Source organism: Esox lucius, chromosome 17 (genome assembly GCF_011004845.1).
Source record: "Esox lucius isolate fEsoLuc1 chromosome 17, fEsoLuc1.pri, whole genome shotgun sequence".
Lineage (NCBI taxonomy): Eukaryota > Metazoa > Chordata > Actinopteri > Esociformes > Esocidae > Esox > Esox lucius.
This window is the reverse complement of record NC_047585.1, coordinates 6,240,996-6,263,394: the sequence shown is the minus strand read 5'-3', so window position 1 is coordinate 6,263,394 and position 22,399 is coordinate 6,240,996. Positions and strand designations below refer to the sequence as shown.

Here is a 22,399-nt window from a genome sequence, read left to right as displayed (position 1 = left end):
TCATTTTTTCCAGAGCTGTATTTTTTTTTCTTGCAGTGTAACAGTTATGAGGGAAGACCTCAAAACCCCTGTTGCTAACCAGTAACTTCCACTACTGGCTCTGGCAGAATTCTAGTCATAGAAGGCAGATAGAAATGTGTATACTAGAACCTGGCTTTCTTCTGATGGAAGGCAGTTACTCATGTCCTGAAGGAATAGGCTTGTGTTCTCATTTGACGGTTTCATGTCATAGGTGTGTTTAGCAATATGTTGTACTAATTGCTGTACTAAATGCCTACCGAAGCCTACAGCGTTATTCTACTTGGAGTGATGTGGGTGTTTGTAATGAGCAGGTGTTCACTAGCTTTCTAAGGCTAATTGCCCACACAGAATTATACACACACATGTACACAAGCATTCACACACCTGCCTCAAGAGAATGTATGTATGACGTATGACAAATTGTGAATGATAAGCACAAGTGTGTGTGTGTGTGTGTACACATGCATATTTGAGTTCGGCATGTGTTTTCCAGAACAATGCCATCACTAGCCTAAGACATACAGCTCCGGAAGAAATTAAGAGACCACTGCACCCTTTTCTTTCCTTTCCAAAAAAGTCGAAAAGGAAGGTTTTGAGTGAGGAACAGAAGGGTTTAAATTAAGGGACCAGGAAGGTTTTGAGTGAGGAACAGAAGGGTTTAAATTAAGGGACCATTGCAAATTGAACACTTCTGTTCCTCACTCAAAACTTTTTTTTCCACCAGTGGCTCCAGTTCCCAAATTGTTATTGTGCTATTCTACTTTTGTCTTTTCTTTGTTTTTTTCTCTCATCATAACGGTGGTGATCGTTGTTTTCCCCTCCTCAGGTCGTAAGGCTGGCGGTCCGGTGCCGTCGCTGACCAGAGCGGAGCAGAGTGCTGAGAAGAGGACAGAGCCCCAATGCCAGTGGACATGCAACCTCATCAGGGGCTGTGCCACTATGACTCTACAACCAACCACCCGTCCAGAGGGTAACATTTGTTTTTGTGCAAAAACCTTTCATTTTATCTTGTTATAGTTTGTATAGTTGCATATTTAGACAGAATATCTTAAGATAGTCAAAACTAACAGCAAACATTCAAGGAAAACATTTTATAAAAAAGAAGCTACATTAGATAAAATCAGTGATTCAACGCAAACATCAGTCAATTATCCTGACACATTGAGTACATCTACTATCCATGCCTACATTGTCTACTCTCTAATTCTGTCAACACGTTGCTGCTATCATCTAAAAGAAATGACCACATGTAGGCATACACCAATAGCAGAGGCAAACGCCAAGCTTAAAATCAAGAGTAGACATAGATAGCTATCTTATGCCTGCACAAATGAAATTGAACACACCTGACTAAACAGACAAATGTGTCAAGATCATTTTTACAATGCTTTGGTGGGCTGAAGTAGAGGTACTATGTATGTAAAGGTGTGTAATTCCTACACGGTTCACGGATGTACACACCCTCAAATTAAAGCTTACGGCCTGCACTTTAACATGTTAGTCATTGTTTCATTTCAAATCTAGTTTGCTTGAGCCCAAAGCCAAAACAAAAAACTTCTGTCACAATCCAAATACTTATGTACTGCATTGTATATACAACAAAGTGCTAAGGTAATACTTGGAATAAAGATGATAAATTAAAAAAAATATGACAAGGGAATATACTTTATGGTCTAAATGCAGAGCTGTATGTTTGAAACAAATTGAAAATGACATTGACAATAACGACTCCTTATTTTTAAGCATGGTGGCAGCCGCATCATGGTATGGTTGTTTGACATCAGCAAAGACTGGGGCGTTTTTGTCATAAAAATCCATGGGGTGCAGCTAAGTACAGGCAACAAACTAGAGGATAACTTACTTCAAGTCTGCTTATCACTAGACACTAGGGGAGGAATTCACCTTTCAGGACAACAACCAACAACACAAGATCTACATTGGAGTTGCTTACCAAGAATAGAGTGAGAGGCCGATATACTGTAAGTGTATTTAAGTATGTTCTAAAATCTTTGGCAAGGCTTGACAATTTCTGTCTAGCTATGACCCTAAAAACCTTATACAGTCTGAATGATCGTGGAAAGAATAATGAGTAGATATTACCCAACTCAAGTGTGCAAAGCATTATCAGATTAACCCAAGAAGACTCAGCTGTAATCAAAGCCAGTTGTGTTTCTAAAATGTATTAACTCAGTGAGTTGAATAGTTATCTAATGAAGAAATATACAGTATCTCACAAAAGTGAGTACACCCCTCACATTTTTGTAAATATTTAATTATATATTTTCATGTGACAACACTGAAGAAATGACACTTTGCTACAATGTAAATTAGTGAATGTACAGCTTGTATAACAGTGTACATTTGCTGTCCCCTCAAAATAACTCAACACACCGCCATTAATATCTAAACCGCTGGCAACAAAAGTGAGTACACCCCCAGTGAAAATGTCCAAATTGGGCCCAATTAGCCATTTTCCCTCCCTAGTGTAATGTGACTCGTTAGTGTTCCAAGGTCTCAGGTGTGAATGGGGAGCAGGTGTGTTAAATTTGGTGTCATCTCACACTCCCTCATACTGGTCACAGGAAGTTCAACATGGCATCTTATGGCAAAGAACTCTCTGAAGATCTGAAAAAAAAAATGTTTGCTCTACATAAAGATGGCCTAGGCTATAAGAAGATTGCCAAGACCCTGAAACTGAGCTGCAGCACAGTGTCCAAGACCATACAGCGGTTTAATAGGACAGGTTCAGCTCAGAACAGGCCTCACCATGGGCAACCAAAGAAGTTGAGTGTACATGCTCAGTGTCATATCCAGAGGTTGTCTTTGGGAAATAGACGTATGAATGCTGCCTGCATTGTTGTAGATGTTGAAGGCCTGGGGGGTCAGCCTGTCAGTGCTCAGACCATACTCTGCACACTGAATCAAATTGGTCTGCATGGCTGTTGTCCCAGAAGGAAGCCTCTTCTAAAGATGATGCACAAGAAAGCCCGCAAACTTGTGATACAAGCTGTACACTCACTCACTCAACATTACTGCATATGTTTTAGTGATTGTTGACAAAAAAAATCTTGTTTAAAATGTATTTCCAACTCAGTAAATGTGATAGGTCCAAGGGGCGTGATTAATGACATGATAAATAAATGTAACATTAAAGATGCATCCTGGGATTTTTGTGGAACCAAAACGGGGTTGGCCGAAGATTGTGTACTACTTCATGTTTGTGCAGAAAGTTGCCCTGTGTCATCAAAACAACGTTTTAAACATGGAATTTGGCTGACTGTGGTATGATAGTGGTTCTACTTACAGATTAATCACACCTAGAACAACGTATTCCACATCCAGCCCAAAATACGTGGTTTAGAACATTGTTATTTGCAAAAGTCCCAGACTGCATCACACAAAACATAGAAGACACTAAAAGTCAAATGAATGGTTCATTCTCGGCCCTCCATAACTAATTCAAAATGATCCAGGGACTTATCCAGTCCAGGGGCTCAAATCTTCCTAATACTCATAGACTGACAGCATTCCTCTTATAGCTAAAAGCCTAAAAGGCCAGGTCCTGCAGCAATTGTTGTGGAGATAGCTAGCTGAGCTCAACCCGTCTCTCCTCCCCCTCCCTCTCCTCTGATACCACCCAGGTTGCGAGTCGAGCGGGCGAGTCAGCCTCTCTCTGTCCCGCTCCCTCTCTCTCCCTCTCTCTCTGACAGCTGCTAATTACAGGCCAACCAGGCCCCGCTGCGCTTTGCATGACTGCGCTCCCTCCCTGCCGCCCTCCTGTACCCTGCTCAAGTTACCCTGCTAGCGCGAGAGAGAGGGAGATAGAGAGAGGAAGGACGGGAAGAGAAAGAGAGAGGAAGGACGGGAAGAGAAAGAGAGAGGAAGGACGGGAAGAGAAAGAGAGAGGAAGAGAGGTTGGAGAGAGTGAGGAAGAGAGAATAAAGAGAGAGAGAGGTGCACAAACAGTGAGATGGAGAAATGGTGAGGGGAAAGCAGGAATGTGTAAACAGAGAGGTAGAGAAAAGGGGAAAGGCTTGGTGGGAGAAAGGGGAGCTTCATGTAGTCCTCCCAGGTTTTGAGAGGAGAGAGAAAAGGGTGAAATAGGGAGAGAAACAGGAGGCAGAGAGAGAGAGGCAGATAGTGGGAACCCGTCATGGCAGATTAGACAGACCAGAACAGATGAAGCTCCTGTGTGGAGGAACACACGTTGTGGAGAAAGAAAGCTGAAGGACGACTTAGAAAGTACAGGGATGAATGAAGTCTGAATGGATGGAGAGACACAGAGGGAGAGAGATATAGACCATGATGGGGAAAGAGAGGGTGGAGAGACAGACAGAGGGAGAGAGATATAGACCATGATGGGGAAAGAGAGGGTGGAGAGACAGACAGAGGGAGAGAGATATAGACCATGATGGGGAAAGAGAGGGTGGAGAGACAGACAGAGGGAGAGAGATATAGACCATGATGGGGAAAGAGAGGGTGGAGAGACAGACAGAGACTGAGACAGTAAGAGGGAGGGGGTTGTTGGGATTATTGGAGAAAGGTTCTTAACATCCATGAGGGAAAGGGAATAAAAATAACCCATTTAAATGTATGAGGACATTGGAAAGTTCCAGCCGGGCTTCCCTGGTCTGTTCAACTGAAGGGAAAACCCTGTCTGTGTTGCTGGCGGCTATGGCCCATAACAGTACCTGAATTGGAGTACAGCGCCATCTAGTAGAAAATGGGAGGGATCACAACAGCTCAGATGTGTTGATAGCTCTGGATTTGGGCTGTTTTGTTGCTACAGCGTAATTAGTACCAGGTGTCTTAAATCCTGAATGTTAATTGGCTTAAAGCCATTGTATATAAAGCTGTATATTACAGATATGAGATCGCATAACGTTTTACTGTTCTTATTGCCTTGGTAACAGGTTTACTGTATAATTGCAAAAAGGCATCTCAGGGGTTTGGGTATATTGCAGTATTCTGTGTTCCTTCCCTCAGCGATGTGTTGTGCCTAAGAACAGCTCTTTGGCCATATATCACACCCCACCCTAATTGCTTATTACCTAAGTATACTTCTGCATGTATCTTCTTTTTCTGTCCCTCTTACCACGTCTTTCTGACTGGCAGTGTCGGGCCACCTCTCTCTCATTGTTGGTTGTGTAACTGCATTATCCACGTCTAATATATGTGTCTGTCTGTCTAGGCTCACTCCATCAGGTAGATCCCCCTACAGTGATGTGTCGTCAATGCGCGCTCAGCTCCACAACGGCCAGCTTCAGGAATGCAGGAACATGTACAGCCCCATGACCCCTAACCCCATGACACCAAACCCCAGGGTCAACCCCAACTCCGGGGTCAACCCAATGGACCAGTTTATGCGTCCCCCTTTGGTTCCCCCACCGCACAGCATGATGGGACATCGCAACATGAATCAGTCCTCCGAAGGTGAGTCCCAGTCCTGCGTCAAGTGGCACTCTTCTAAATCCGATCATAATGTGACTAGAACTTTCTTGGTTTTCTTCAGGTGGGATTAGCACCCCCTACTGTCACAACAACCTCATGTCTTCTCACCACGGTTTCCCCCATGGACAGGGATCAGACCATATAGGAGATGGTAAGAAAATAACTTCAGGTATTATAGAATACTAGCTATAAAGAAAATACTCTGCACTGAACAGTCTGGAATGCGCAAAGAAATAGTCATTGGATCATCTCTTCTGAAACTGCTCATTAGTCTGTAATTTCTAGAAAACAAGTCCAGCAACGGCTGGCAAATCTTAATATTTAAATTCAATAAATATTCAACTTTATTGTCCCTGAACAAGCACAAGTACAGTACAACGAACTGCAGTTAGCATCTAACTAGAAGTGCAAATAGAAGAGGGCAGAAAATGTAAGTAAGTATATGTATATTACAAGTGGAATGTATAGATGTGCAATTAAGGCAAATGCAGTACAAATGGCAATACTAAATGTGCAATTAAAGCAAACAGAGGAGGCCAGAAAATGTATAAATATTGAGAATAGTGTATGTTACAAGTGGGATAATAGTTGTGCGGGTACAAGTGGCAATTCTAAATGGCATTACAGGTGTGCTTTCGCGGGCATATTGAACATGTAACAACTTTAAAAATGCAAGCACGATGGCAATTCCAAATGTGCAAGTTGAATGTGCAAGGTGCATGTGCAGCTGAAATACAGGGATAGCAGCGGCGAGGTTTCTGAGGTAGACACGTACATGTAACTACTGAAAGCTTCCATTATCAGACTTTGCAAGGCTGTGTCAGAGTAGTACAAAGGGAGTAGTGCAACAAGGTCCATGAGAGGTGGGGGGGGTATGGTTAGTGATGGGTCACAGAGTTCTCTGGGTCACAGAGTTTAGCAGGGTTACAGTAGATGGGAGGAAACTGTTCCTGAGCCTGCTGGTGTGGGACCTAAGAGACCTGTACCACCTGCCTGATGGTAGGAGGGCAAACAGTTTGTGGCATGAATGTGAAGGGTCCCTGATGATCCTGCATGCCCTGAGCAGACACCATTTCTGCTGGAGGTCTGTGATGGCAGGCTGCTGAGCACCAGGGCCTTCCGGTCGGCTATGGAACAGCTGCTAAACCACACTGTGGCACAGTTTGTCAGCGCCTTCTTCAGGCGCTGCTGTGCCTTTATGACCAGGGCTGAGGTGTTGAGGGTCCAGGAGAGGTCCTTAGAGGAGATGTGGACACTGAGGAATTTGAAGCTAGGCACACGCTCCACCTCAGTGCCATCGATGAGAACTGGGGCATGACTGCAGCCTTTAGATTTCCTGTAATCCACAATGAGGTCCTTGGTTTTCTTTGCATTAAGGGCCAGTGATATATCTAGTGATGTATCAGGATATATCCCTGGACCTGCAAACTGTTCAGGTCAGGGAGTATTAGGGAGTATTTATATTCTATTAAAAGAAATTCTGCTAGATAGTCAGTGACAGAATGGGTGTTTATGATATCCTGTGGAAACTACCAGGCTGTTTTTGTTAGGGAACAAATGAAAGAAACAGGAAGGCATTATTCTGCCAATGAGAAGTGCTTATTTTATTTTACCACTGCGGGACTCAAACACAATGTTCTGGTGCAATGCTTTCTCTGTGCTCCTCCACTCACCCTCACCCTCACCCTCCACTCCCCCGGCGCCACCAGGCTCGCGCTTCTCCACACCTCGCTCCATGCTGAAGCTTAGCAAGAAGCGTGCCTTGTCCATCTCTCCACTGTCGGACGCCAGCGTGGATCTCCAGACGGTCATTAGAACCTCGCCGAACTCGCTGGTGGCTTTCGTGAACTCACGCTGTGGACCAGGCGGAGCCAGCTCCTACGGCCATCTGTCTGTGGGCTCCATGAGGTCAGAACCTTCCACCATTCATTACAGCAGTGGACGTTGCCCGTGCTCTGGTTTCTGGAGAACTACCCTCCTGTAGGTTTCCTTGCATTAAAGAGACTCAAGAACTACCCTCCTGTAGGTTTCCTCGCATTAAAGAGACTCAAGAACTACCCTCCTGTAGGTTTCCTCGCATTAAAGAGACTTTGGAACTACCCTCCTGTAGGTTTCCTCGCATTAAAGAGACTCAAGAACTACCCTCCTATAGGTTTCCTCACATTAAAGAGACTCTAGAACTACCTTCCTGTAGGTTTCCTCGCATTAAAATACTCTAGAATTACCCTCCTGTAGGCTTCTTCACATTAAAGAGACTCTAGAATTACCCTCCTGTAGGCTTCTTCACATTAAAGAGACTCTAGAATTACCCTCCTGTAGGCTTCTTCACATTAAAGAGACTCTAGAACTACCTTCCTGTAGGTTTCCTTGCATTAAAGAGACTTGAGAGCACGGGCAGCGCTATTGAGAGTTTTCAGCATTTCAGTGTAGTCATCCAAGTGTAATCTGAAATTTCAATGGTTGATCACTCCTAATGACCTGGTTGAACATGACACAAACCAGGTCATCAGGAAGGAGCAGCTAATTCAGTAGGAGGTCCAAGCCAATTGTACATGGTGGAAGCCATCAATGAAGGCCTCATGCTAAAACAGCCTTTTGGCAAGCCGAGGACTCTACAATAATCTATTTACTCGTTGTTACATGTTGATCATTTAGCTGATGCTCTCATCCAGAATAACTTACAGAAGGAGTGATAGGTCAAAGTACCTTGCTCAGGGACCAAGTACATTGTTTTCATTTTGTCAGCTCAGATATTCGAACTAGCAACCTTTTGTTTGCCGTCAAAAACACTGAACCACTAGGCTGTCTGCTTTCAGGGTTAGCCATGCACCACACTGTCCTTAGTTCATACTGTATGTACTATATTATACTCTATGTACTTTACACTGCTGCGGACCTAACGGAGCCCACTTCACATCTGTCAAGGTCAGGCACCAAAGCGCCATACCCGACACGACAACAACAGTTGTTTTTCCCAGACTTTAATTCCATGTTAATCAGCAACACTGACTGTTGCCTGTTCCTATTAACCCCTCATCTCTGCTCCTGCAGTCCATCCCTAGGATACTCTAACTACCAGTCCAGGCAGCAGAGCTCCATGTATGGAGGACACACCCCCTGCCACGCCCCACCGCCACGGCTGCCCCCCCACAACCCCCGCCTTCACACTCCGAAACACGGACACGTAAGACTATTTAGGAATCTCTTTGGATGCCTGCTATGGGCCCCTTTAAAAATGTAGCGGCAGAGAGAGGTTTTCAGGTACAGAAGTGCAGATGGGTGACAAATTAAAGGAAAAACCAACACAGTGTCTCAGTAAGGTGTTTGGCCTCCAGAACAGCTTCAGTGCACTTTGTCACCCATCTGCATGTCGTTGAGGATAGACCTATCTGAAGACAGAGATGGTATATATTTTTTTACATTTCTCTGCATGAAATCTGTTAAGAAGCACCATCTTGTGTTGCGATGGAGAAACTCGCCTGGTTCTGGGTAGTATTATTGTAGTTCCAGACATACTGTGGATATAACTGAGTGTAATCCTGTTGTGCTTTGCATTGCTCTGTCTATGCAGCTAAAGACCGAGCCAGTGTTGGGTAGTGTGATGGATGGGATTAACATTAAAAGTCTGGATGAGAGGTCTGATGGAGATGTTGCTAGTCCTTCCTCGATTGGTACACAGGTAACAGGCTACACACGCGCGCACACACAGGCACGTACACACACAGGCACGCACACACACAGGCACGCACGCACACACACAGACAAATGTTACCTTTTGCTACCCTTGTGGAAACCCTGAAACATTCCCAATAATTATCCAACATTCGCTAACCAACTTTTCTCATTGACACTAAGCATAACGTTTTACCACTAACCCTAATTCTATTTTATATTTTGCCCTCACCGCCCTCAAATTTTCCCATCTCTGCCCTACACTCATACAACAAACTTGGTGCCATTTTGCTAACCAGATGTGTGAGATTGTCATTTTTGAAAGAGAAGAGAGTGTGTGAGAGAGTGAATTGAATTGAAGTGAGAGATTTAGACTATATGTCCTGCCTCTTTTTCTACATGACTGTGTTAAACCGATCTCAGAACTAGCTGAGAACGAACTTCCTGTTGTGTTGTTAACCCTGACCCCATACCCCTTGACCTCTACCCAGGATCCACTCATGGGTCTCCTTGACGGCAGGGATGACCTAGACAAGGAGGAGAAACCGGAGCCGGAGGCGATCTACGAGACCAACTGCCACTGGGAGAGCTGCAGCAAGGAGTTTGACACCCAGGAACAGTTAGTGCATGTGAGTAGAGGACAGAGGTTTTTGCTAACCCTGCGACTTGCCCTGGGAAAACACACAGGCCCCAGGAATAGTAAGGTCCCAGAGATTTACCCTACAATCATGGAGGGTGGGGAGGGGTTGAGTTCCTTCAGAAACGCGGCCTCCACTGTTTTTCGAGAGCCGCTCTTGACACAGTGTTTCAGCACCACGACATGGATAACTCTTTCTGTTTTTCCACAGCACATCAACAACGAGCACATCCACGGTGAGAAGAAGGAGTTTGTGTGCCACTGGCAGGAGTGTTCCCGGGAGCAGCGGCCCTTCAAGGCCCAGTACATGCTGGTGGTTCACATGCGAAGGCACACAGGGGAGAAACCACATCGGTGCACTGTGAGTATTCTGCTGGGTCCTGATCTCTCTCTCAAACTGACCTTTGAAGTAGATCAGTGCACTAATCCACACTTGAAATGCAACACATTTCTAATTCAAAGCTCAGTTTGAGAGCGAGATGTCCTCTACAGGTAGAATACTCACAGTACACGTATATGGCTTGAATGAAAGATTTTGTTAAAAATACTTTTTGTCTAAGTTTTTTTTGTTCGAGCATTGTTGTAATTAAGCAAAAAGGCACAATGGTGTTTGGCCAGTATCCCTTGGGTAAGAGCTGTTCTTAGGCCCTGGAATGTGCCTTGGGGACACTGTTGCCTCACACACACACACTGATGTTTAAGCAGCTTCGCCCATTCTTCCGCATCAGCCAATGAAATTCAAATATTACAATAAGGTATAAGCTTCTTTACTGGTTTGTTATCAGGAGGCAGCAGGCATGTAGCAGTCAGCCTAGCGGTTATAGATTATTTTTTTTGTCATTTTATCTCATAAACACACCCAAAATGTATAAGTCACTATGGATGAGAATGTCTGCCGAATGAATTTCAATGTAAAATGTTATCTTTACAAACAAATTAGCTGACTTTGCATAGCTAGCTTCAAAACAGCTGCCTATTTTAGAGGTAATGTTTGGTTAAAGATTAGGGTTATGGTTCTTTTACCTGGAGCATGCTTGCACCGATCCAGTTTTTTATTTGATTGGCTGATACAGAAGAATGGGTGGCGCTGCTCAAACCTGGGTGCATCACTGTCATGCAGGAGACATGTTGCAGAATGCCTGGATACACCAATTAACCATGGCATGCTGGCAATAACACACATTGGATACCTTATTGCTAATATAAACTATTATACCATACCCATGGTATATGGTCTCTTATAAACCGAGTGGTTTCAATCTGGCTGATACCCATGGTATAAGAGACTGTATACCATGGGTATGACATTGCATCATGTTTTACCTAAGAATAGCTCTAATCCATGGTCTGTTGGCCATATACCACACTCCCTTGTGCTTTATTGCTTACATAAACCACAGCTCTAAGACTAATTCAGCATTTTGGGTTAGGAAGCGGGTTTATTTTGTGTTTTGGGTGTTTTAAGTTTAAGGGCTTCACTAAGATCATCCTATTGTTTCAGTTTCAAGATAATACCATAGGGTTACTTGATGTAAGGGGTGTTATAACACTGTGAATTTGTTTCAGGTTGAAAGCTGTAATTCTCGACTTAAGTAAAATGTGTGTTTTCTGTGTTGTTTCAGTTTGAGGGCTGTAATAAAGCCTACTCTCGTCTGGAGAACCTGAAGACACACCTGCGGTCCCACACGGGGGAGAAGCCATACGTCTGTGAACATGAGGGATGTAACAAAGCCTTCTCCAACGCCTCAGACAGAGCCAAGCACCAGAACCGCACACACTCCAATGAGGTGCATACTATCACTCAATCACACTCACTCCAATGAGGTGCATACTATCACTCAATCACACTCACTCCAATGAGGTGCATACTATCACTCAATCACACTCACTCCAATGAGGTGCATACTATCACTCAATCACACTCACTCCAATGAGGTGCATACTATCACTCAATCACACTCACTCCAATGAGGTGCATACTATCACTCAATCACACTCACTCCAATGAGGTGCATACTATCACTCAATCACACTCACTCCAATGAGGTGCATACTATCACTCAATCACACTCACTCTAATGAGGTGCATACTATCACTCAATCACACTCACACCAATGAGGTGCATACTATCACTCAATCACACTCACTCTAATGAGGTGCATACTATCACTCAATCACACTCACACCAATGAGGTGCATACTATCACTCAATCACACTCACACCAATGAGGTGCATACTATCACTCAATCACACTCACTCTAATGAGGTGCATACTATCACTCAATCACACTCACACCAATGAGGTGCATACTATCACTCAATCACACTCACTCTAATGAGGTGCATACTATCAGTCAATCACACTCACTCTAATGAGGTACATACTATCAGTCAATCACACTCACACCAATGAGGTGCATACTATCACTCAATCACACTCACACCAATGAGGTGCATGCTATCACTCAATCACACTCACACCAATGAGGTGCATACTATCACTCAATCACACTCACACCAATGAGGTGCATACTATCACTCAATCACACTCACACCAATGAGGTGCATACTATCACTCAATCACACTCACACCAATGAGGTGCATACTATCACTCAATCACACTCACTCTAATGAGGTGCATACTATCACTCAATCACATTCACACCAATGAGGTGCATACTATCACTCAATCACACTCACACCAATGAGGTGCATACTATCACTCAATCACACTCACTCTAATGAGGTACATACTATCAGTCAATCACACTCACTCTAATGAGGTGCATACTATCACTCAATCACACTCACACCAATGAGGTGCATACTATCACTCAATCACACTCACTCTAATGAGGTGCATACTATCACTCAATCACACTCACTCTAATGAGGTGCATACTATCACTCAATCACACTTCCTCTAACTGGTAGCATCATTTCTTACTAAGTTTACCTCCACCACAAATAGCGTCTATGTATGGCGTTTACCATTGGCCGTTTTAACAGCGTATTAGCCAGTAATAGGCTTCACCAGTATCTACTAACGTCCTGGAATAGTCATAAGAATTTAGAAATTTCTATCAAGTCTGCCAAAGCTATTTCATGGCATAAGAATGTATTTTTTTCTTTTATGGCAAAATAACTGACTTTTTTCTTTCACACGTGAATGACATTGATACAATAACTATCAATAAAGGTGACATGACTAACTTTTTCATCAAGTGAAAAGACGAGAGAATCGTGGAATCTACCAGAAATAATTAATAAATGTCCGGCAAAGAGAGTCAAACTGTTATTTAAAGAAATACTATCAACAACAACAACAGCAGATTAAACACACTTTTGCCAAGTGTTCCATAGAATATGTTTATAGGTTGATATACGCCAGAATGTGTCAACCTGCAGAACATTTGCTTAAATTGTATTATCTCGGTTACCAGGAGGTGGGCATTTAGTGTTACTTCTCAGGGCCCGAAACGTGGTCCTCTCAGCCATGCGCTGTTGAACCCCTGTGCATTGTTATAGAGTTTAACAAATCAGTATGTAGAATATATTCTGTGTGAAAGCGGGGGGAATTGCGGCAGCAGCATTTGGCATTACATTCAGCTTCAGTTATTAACCGAATGTCCATTATAAAACTAACTTGCACCCACAGCGCAAGTCATTTTTAGTTTCACTTTTGGTCAACCATCTTACCAAAACTGTCAAAACTATATTTTAAATATATTTAACAGTGATTTTATAGTGATTTAAATGCCACAATTATTCCTTACTTGTCAAATCCACCCTTGATGAGATGGGTAGTTTAACAACTAGGAATGACGGTTCTAGCTTCTATTACCCAATAGAAATTCAGCATTTTAAAATGTGTTTTGAAGGCACCCAAGATCATTTATACTGAATAAATGTTTTGAAACACTTTCAGTCCACTATTATGAAGACATATTATGGACATTTTCAGATATAACAGTGCAAAAATGATTTGCTGGTGAATGATCATTTGCTAATGATTACATAATATATTTCACATCATTAGAGAAATTATTTCAAATGATTAGAAATGCCTCATATTTGCCTGAATACAAGTTGTGTCCTGTCCAATTACAGAAGCCTTATGTGTGTAAGATCCTTGGATGTACGAAACGCTACACAGACCCTAGTTCTCTGCGGAAGCATGTGAAGACAGTCCACGGCCCTGAGGCTCACATCACCAAGAAGCACAGAGGAGACACTGGGCCAAGGCCACCTGGCTCTTCACTAACCCCTAGTGGACAATCTGGTGAACTGCTGCTGGAGAAGGAGGAGGCTGGAAGAAGAGGGGACTGTAAACTTTTGGTGCCTGAATCTGCTCTTGTGAGTTTAGACCAGATAGCTGAGAAGTCTTTGTCTTTTTAACGTTTAAAGCTACTTGAATTAGACTAGATTATTCTATGTCTGTCCCCCCAGAAGTCTCAGCCTAGTCCGGGTGGGCAGTCGTCCTGCAGCAGTGAACGCTCTCCACTTGGTAGTGCCAACAACAATGACAGTGGTGTGGAGATGAACCTGAACGCCGCTGGCAGTCTGGAGGACCTGACTGCTCTGGAGGACGGTGGGGCTGGGGGGGGGGGAGGCGAGGCGACCAGAGGAGGGCCAGGCACCGCCGGGATGGGGGGCATGTCGGCTCAGGCCCTAAAGAGACTGGAGAACTTGAAGATAGACAAGCTCAAACAGATCAGACGGCCCACTCCACCTGGACACTGCTGTGGGACTAACAAGCTACCAGCACTCTCAGGTATATAAAGTTGCTCCTGGATGAATAATGGTACTTTAAACAGCTACAAATCCTATGTAAAGGACAATTTATTACTAATACCCTATGCGCTCAGCTTGGTTTTACAATAATTCGTTTTTTTTATTGAAAAGTCTTTGAAGAGTACAGCTAACTAAAACTTTTGCACCATGCAGCAAAGCTTGGTCACCTGGCAATTCTCATCCGGTCTTGTTTCTCCAGGCGGACAAGGTGAGATGATGGGAGGGATGTGTGCTCCCTCGCCCCTCCTCTCCAACCGCCGTGTCATGGAACTGTCCAATCACGAGCTGGGAGGCGGACCCTCTGGCATGTCCTGTCCTATCAACGACCGGAGGGGGAGTGGCACTAGCAGCCTAAGTTCTGCATACACAGTGAGCCGTCGGTCTTCCATGGTCTCCCCCTACCTCTCCAGCCGGCGATCAAGTGAGGTCTCCCAGTTAGGAGGAGTAGGAAATGGAGGAGGTAATATTTTTTATTTTGTAGCTTTGTCTACTTGTAATCATTAACTACCATCTTGGTTTGATGGGTGCATTAAAATATACCCTGCATCAATCAAACATGGTTTATAGGACACACTTTAATATTTCTGTCCACCCTAAGGATGGCATTCAAGCAAGGTGGGAGGCACTGAAATCTCCATAGCATACTGGGAGAGTTTCAGAGGCCCTGAACAGTCATGGCCCCAATTTCATTCATTGTAGTTTCTGACAAATAATGTATCCAATGTTTTGGATAAAGTTTGGATAATTTTGGATAAAATGGTTTTCTTTCAACGAAGTAGGTATCTGCAAAGTTGGTGCTAGTAGGAAAATACTTTTCAGATAACTACTGGGGGGAAAGCGTACTTGTTATGGTGGTGATATGCTGTCAAATATAGCTGTCTTAAGAAGAATGCTGTAATGTATTTCACTCTAGTGCTGATTGACTGAAAACATTTAAATGTCTTTAACCATTGATGACCACTTTGGAAACAAGTGTTTTAATTCATTCAAGTGGCATCTTCTGGGGATTCATGCAGCCATTTGAAAAAATACACAATTTGGCCATTCAATATCTAATTCTGTCGAATAACTGTGAATTAAGGGTTCCTAGGTCCTGACCAGGGAGGAGGTGACCCCCTCTCGCCTGAGACTATTCGCCAAGGGGGGCCCTGCCATGGTGTTGGAGGCGGAGGAGGGTTGCCAGGTTTGCCTAGTCTAACACCTGCTCAGCAGTACAGCTTGAAAGCAAAATATGCAGCAGCAACTGGTGGCCCACCCCCTACTCCGCTTCCTAATATGGAACAAGGAACAGGGACAACCGGGAGACGAGGTTTCCTCAGCGACTATCAGGTATTTTGTTATGGACGTTTGATTGTTAATCTGCTTTGGGTTGCTAAATTCCAACACTCTTACATTCTCAAAATGTCCAAATCTGGAAAACCTGTGAATTTTGGGAGAGTTACCAGAATTTGGCAACTCTCGATCTGGCTTATTTTGTATAGATATATATTAGTGTTGTTGTTGATTATTAACAGTATCATAATTACTATGGTTATCATCCCCAGGGTCAGCCAATACCTGCATTCCTGCAGCAGGGAGGTCCAAGGAGACACAGTGCCAACACGGGGGATTATGGCACCGGGGTCATCTACCCCCACCAAGCCCCAGGAAATGCCACTCGGCGTGCCAGCGACCCTGTTCGCTCCAGCGGAGACCAACAGGCCCTTCCTAAGGTTGTTATCGCTTTTCTTATAGTAGTACTGGTACTTATAGTGTTATGCCACTTCCACATTTCTGGTGTTGTTGTGAGAAAACTTTGATACATTTTTAGGATACTGTTTTTGACAGTAGCCAGTTGGCTATTGTGGCTCTTTCAGCATAATGGCATAAAGTAGGCCTGTCAGAATGCCATACCAACAAAAATAAGGCAAATCCTTATAAAAATAAGGCAAATCCAAAACAAAATAACATAGAAACAGCATTAGATGTCCATGTGAAGTTTTTATATTGGAGCTTTACATTTTGACATGTTGTGTAACACCATATGCCAAAACTGTAAATGTCATTGTATTAGGTTGTATGTTGCAAGAAAACACTTTACACAATAAAATGAATAAATATGACTATAGGGCGTACAGACAATTAGAAACTCTAGGCTACCCTCTGCCAGTTATTATTTGCAAATTCACAGTTTGAAAATAACACAGTTTGAAAATTAGCATGTTTTTTGCTCTTGTGAGAAGAAATAATTTCCTGATTGTTAGACTAATAACTTGCTGAGTTTTCAAAGAATACCAAGAAATTCTTTGCACGCTTGGCTGCGCAATGAGCTTTGGTCTAGATAGTGCATTCACTTGCTGATAGGAAACAACTATGTTAACTACCGTACTACTGTTAATCGAATTTTACTCTGACGCGTGCTGGCTTTGCACCAAAAACAAAGACATAATTTTGCTGCTATTATTTTGATTTGATCACATTTGAGAAAAACCTTGATCTATCATATAGTGCAAATTAGGGTGAACTCAATGAAGTTGAATCTAGTGCTTCTGCTCGATAGTCCTGTTACAGTTGCGTAGGCGTGCATGTGCAGCACCAAGACAACATTGCTAATAAGACAGTTTTATGGTTGTTTCTAGCATTGTATTTGAGTATTTGCATTTGGATTTTGTTTTCCAAGGTGCAACGCTTCAACAGCTTAAACAACGTGGCCATGATGGGACGGAGGAACGCCCTGCATCACTGCGGGTCGGACGCTAACATAGCCCGCCACATGTACTCGCCACGGCCACCCAGTATCACAGAGAACGTCATGATGGAGGCCATGGCGATTGACTCCCACGGGGGAACCGCGGATGCCAGGGACCACAGCATGATGCTTCCCCAGGGAGAGAGAGGCTTCCTTGGCTACCAGTCCCACCACATGGGAGGTCCCTCCAGCCAATTATCACCCAACCACGCCAGCCTGGGATGCCCAGAGCAGGGCTACCAGACCCAGGGACAGATGTCCATGCACGGTGGGCTCTACCAGGTCTCTTCCAGAGGACTGGGTCAGGCCCAGGTGGGTCAGGGGGGACCCAGCCACCCCGACGGGATGTCCAACACCTTGTTACAACAGACGGAGTACAGTCTCAGTACGTGCCAGCTTAGTCCGTCCGGACCGAACTACTCCAATGGCCCGGTTGGCGGCGCGGGGCCCTGGGGGGAGATAAGTCAGGCACAGACCCCTCATGTAGCTACTCAGACTGGGATGCAATATCAGGACCCGGCCTCCATGCAGGGCCCGACGCAGGGTCTCTACAGTAACCAACCGGGGCTGTACAGCCAAGGGCCTGCTGGCGAACACAAGGTGAACATCAAACCAGAGCAGCAGCAGTACCACCCGGCCCTGGCCAATCCGGACGCCTGCCAGAAACACCTTCACCAGCAGAAGCCTCACCCAGGGCAGACGCCCACAGCCGTGGGACACGTGTCGCCCCAGAGCGGCTACCCCCAGCCTAGTCAAACCCCCCAAGGCATGATGAGGACCGCCAACCCCAGCTGCGACTTCCTCAGAGGAGGCATGGACAACCAAAATCAGGCCCCTATGCAGCAGGGTTCCTTCCCCCAAAGCGGTGGCATCAGCCTTGGGTCGACTGGGTTGGGTCCCGGGGGTCGCTCCCAGACGCCCATGATGCAGGTGAAGGAGATGATGGTGAGGAACTACGTGCAGTCCCAGCAGGCTCTGATGTGGGGTCAGGAGCCGGAGCAGAGGCCGGTCGGAACGGATGGGAAACCTCTTCCTCTGTCAGACAGCATGGACGTGACAGCCCAACAGGTAATTTCTCCATACCTTTTCAAGTTCTGTAAATGAAACCGCCCCAAGAAAATGTGTGCTCAATAGGCTTGAAATATTTATGGTGGCTTTTTAGCTAAATGTTGATCTCATTGGATTTGATTCAGGTGGCCGTGATGCAGCAACAGCAAAGCAATCACCAACACCAACAGAACCTCTACACCAACCCAGGTCCAAGCTACCCCGGCTACGCCATCAACCAGAACCTGATGAGCCCCCCAGCGCATGGCCCCAGCTCAACCTCTTCCATTCCGCCTAAAGACTTAGTCATGATGGGCCTGCCTGCAGGTCCAGCCCCCTGCTACAGCCAGGACATGGTGGTCCCCGTGGTTCCCAGACCCCCACAGTCCCGGAAGCCCCTCAGCAGGCAGAATAGTCTTCAGTCCCAAGGAGGCGGAGGGTACCTGGGTAGTCCTCCTCACCTCAGCCCCGTCCACTCCACCTCGAGCCCCAGGAGAGTGGTCCGTCTACCCCCGGTCCCGGTCCGTCAGACGCCTCACCAAGAGATGTTCTCCCCCTCAAACAATAACAACAACGTGTACTACTCCGGTCAGATCTCCATGCAGCACCCTGACATAGACAAGCAGCAGATCCAGCAGATCAACCACCCTCTCCAGGACCCTACGCAGACCAGGCCCTGCCTCAACCAGCACCGGCCGCACATGGTGACCCACATGGACCATCAGGGTAATAAATCGGCATCCCTTGCATACCCCAATGAGTCCACACCAATTTCCAATGCTCTCGAGAACCTAGATCTGGACAACGCCCAGATAGACTTTACCTCCATCATCGATGACCCAGATCCCTCGTCGTTCAGCCCCGTCAACCCTCCTCTCCACGGGGGTTCGTCTCAGACCTCTTCCCGCCTCACCACCCCCCAGACGTCTATCACCCTGCCCCCCACTGGGCTCTCCAACATGGCTGTAGGTGACATGACCTCCATGTTGACCTCGCTAGCTGGAGAGAACAAGTACCTTAATACACTATCTTAGGACCGGAACAATACTGTCCAGGACAAGTGCCGAACCAGAACTCACCAAGAGTGGCTAAGCTCCACGGCTAAGGAGAGTAGTTACCCAGATGCACTCTCTAGCCTCAACTAAACTAAATAGCTAACGAAACAGATGTGGTTGATTAGACAAGTACCTAATCACTTTGTCCCAGAACAGGGGTAGGTTTTTACTTCAACCGAATTGAAAAAACAGGTGTGTTTAATTTAGTCAACCTCTAAACTGAACACTTGGATCAGCTGGTCAGTTCAGTGATTGACAGAATTTGACGCCACTGGCCTTTCAGCAAAATCCAGAAGACCCAGTGACTTTCTTGATGTCCTAACCCCATCCTAGAACAGGTGCATATGGAAGAACACATGACTAGACTATAAGGTCTTAGATCAGTGGCTCTGGGTTAAATAATGCCTCCCTCTTTGGCTTTTCTCTCTTGGTCTTGCACACCCTATTCCTAGCTACTCCTAGAGGCCTTCAACTTGAACCAACTGTGCCTATTTAGATCTTGACCCCAGATACCAGTATAGTGTATCTGGTCTTCCTGCACCCAGAGACGAGGACAATGGAGCTGCTCAGCATCCGTGGCGCAGAACTGTTTCAAAATAACTCACAGGACTTTTCAAGGATGTGTTGTTTCCGTGATGACGTCAACGGCCTAACTAGGAAAATTTAATTTCTCGGGCGACAGTCATTCCAGTCACATAGGTTTGATATGGCAATAGTGTAGGCTGAGAGGGTACAATGTAAATAAGCTACACATTTATATATATGCTGTGTACATGACAACGCTGGCGGTGACAGGAATCCACTGTGTCATGGACTGCTTGGGGAGTTCTGAGCCCAACAGATCCAATTCTAGACCTGAGGTGAACAATGCTGTTTCTGAGGAAGAATGTTTAGTAAGAACATTGTTTAGTGAAAATTGCCTCAGTGCTTTGAAAATAATTCTTTATTCCCAGGGACACAACATTATGATCATACATGTTATGATAACGTTAGTTATATCATATCAGTATTCATTCAGAGGCCTTTATGGAATTAATCTTCTTTCATACTCTGAATCTGTTGTATGGTTAAGAGGCTTTGTGTTGAGACAGCAGGTTTGTTTGCACTCCAGACATTACATGTTTACTGTAGCTAAGTGTTTATAAAGCAGCTTATACAGTTACAGGAGTCATAAAATAACAACATAAGAAATTGCCTTTGTTATGCTTGAGGATATAGAGGAAGAGAGCAAGTGGGAGATAGAGAGAGGCATAAGGGGAAAGGTACCACATCATTAAACGTTTTATATTGCATGGTGCAATATCACAGAACTCTGCACAATAATGTGTAGTTTGCAGGATCTTAAATGCCTTCCACCATCATGAAACCTTAAGCAGAATGTGTAATGAATCGTGTGTGCATCATCGAGGTACTTCGGAGTTTATGCGACCTCCGAATTGCTGATAGACAGTCTAGTTTATAGAAATAGAATTGCCTTGATCAGCGGTAAAGTCAACAGCCTTGCTGTTAGCTCCATCATTGTGGAACCAGGGTTTGATTTGCCCAGGGGTCCCATTAGCCTGCGGTTGGCACCGTTGAGGTCTGGGGGGTTAGCCTTGACTCATCGTGCTCTTTTGGCAGCTGAGCTTGGTCACAGTGATTGACCAGAGATTGCGTTCCTTCCGCAGCACAGGAATTCCGGTCTAGACTTCTTGGTTGAGCGCGCAGCATAACATCCAGAACAGCATTGATGTGCTTAGGGTCTTCATTGCGAATTGGATATCAGGTAACCGCCTGACCATGAAATTAGGTAACTGCCTGACCATTATGCCACCGTAAACTAGAATGGGGAAGTCAATAGATTGTCTTTCTATAACAAATGGGTCCGTGGCCATGACCTGGAAAGGAATCACACTAGCAACATGCTTCATAGCATTGCACTGACTGTAGCATTGTGTGGATGTGGACGGGTCTCTCTCCTTGGCTTTGTGGCCTAGTCTATCCTACAGGGAGAACGCCGGAGTGTCTTTGATTTTATGTAACCTTCACTTTGGAGGATGATGGATCGGTAGTATAAATCTGTTTTGAATGTTTTTTCTAGATCACGTTTACAACCTGCTACAATAGATCCCTTCTGCCTGTACTTCATTTCAGCATTGGTGTCTTTTTTTAATGCTGTTTTATATCACTAGTGCTTTGCTGTAGTTTTGTATTACAGGAGTAGGGCCCAGAGTTACTAGTCAAGATTAACTTCTGGTCCTTGCCATGAGTAAGCATTGACAAGCCCTTTAGTTAACAAGAAAACGGTGTATGACTTACCAACCAAAGACGATTTGAACTAACGATATTCAAGGAACAAAAATGCACAAATTTGTTTTAAATAATACTAATAATCGCAATCACAGCTATCAAGATGTGAATGGTTTGATAGTGCTGTTACTTAGAATGTATGAATTGTTTTGTATAAAAGTAACAGGTTTTGGTTTGTATAACAACTGCTTTTCCTGTCTTTGTTGTCTGTTTTGATGTGTCTGTTTGCCTTTCAACCAGACGTTTTGCTGGCAAGAAGAATATGTTAAGCAACATTGGCTATAACAGTAGCATTACTATATACACAACAGCCGGGTGATATATTTTGTGTACAATTTTCTACATTTTTATACAAATGTACTATATTTTACCAGTTAAAAAATAAACGTGTTCAGCTTGGGATGGATTGAAAGTGTCTCTTAGAACTTGATTTTAGCGTACTGAATGTTACTGTGTTTGTATTGACTTGAGCTATGGTACTACCACACACTATTGACCATGTCTGAGTAAATGCAGTGTCTCCATATAGCCACTAGAGGTCCCTGTAGTATGATTCAAAATGGTAACCTCATCTGTCTCTGTATAGACGGTCAACCAGGGATGGAAATACAGGGAAACCCCCTTATGTAGGTCTATTGGGGAACCTGAGAATACCAGGGTCTATGAGGAAGCTCCTGGAATAAAATGTTGTCTTTCATCCAC

At 44.6% G+C, this 22,399-nt stretch overlaps 1 protein-coding gene across 1 annotated transcript in view; it reads left to right on the top strand.

The window, feature by feature from the left end:
- The window catches only part of gli1 (GLI family zinc finger 1), a 70,270-nt gene extending 48,176 nt beyond the window's left edge, over positions 1–22,094 (top strand). The window contains exons 2-17 of the mRNA XM_010900956.5: positions 848–991; positions 5,213–5,454; positions 5,534–5,623; positions 7,182–7,380; positions 8,524–8,656; positions 9,044–9,151; positions 9,636–9,773; positions 9,993–10,142; positions 11,404–11,568; positions 13,895–14,140; positions 14,234–14,558; positions 14,778–15,038; positions 15,660–15,907; positions 16,123–16,290; positions 17,238–18,374; positions 18,500–22,094. Of these exons, the coding sequence (XP_010899258.4) occupies positions 921–991; positions 5,213–5,454; positions 5,534–5,623; positions 7,182–7,380; positions 8,524–8,656; positions 9,044–9,151; positions 9,636–9,773; positions 9,993–10,142; positions 11,404–11,568; positions 13,895–14,140; positions 14,234–14,558; positions 14,778–15,038; positions 15,660–15,907; positions 16,123–16,290; positions 17,238–18,374; positions 18,500–19,387 (4,569 nt within the window). The 5' untranslated portion in view covers positions 848–920 and the 3' untranslated portion in view covers positions 19,388–22,094. The remainder of the gene's footprint in view (positions 1–847; positions 992–5,212; positions 5,455–5,533; positions 5,624–7,181; positions 7,381–8,523; positions 8,657–9,043; positions 9,152–9,635; positions 9,774–9,992; positions 10,143–11,403; positions 11,569–13,894; positions 14,141–14,233; positions 14,559–14,777; positions 15,039–15,659; positions 15,908–16,122; positions 16,291–17,237; positions 18,375–18,499) is intronic.
- The last annotated feature ends 305 nt before the right edge of the window (positions 22,095–22,399 follow it).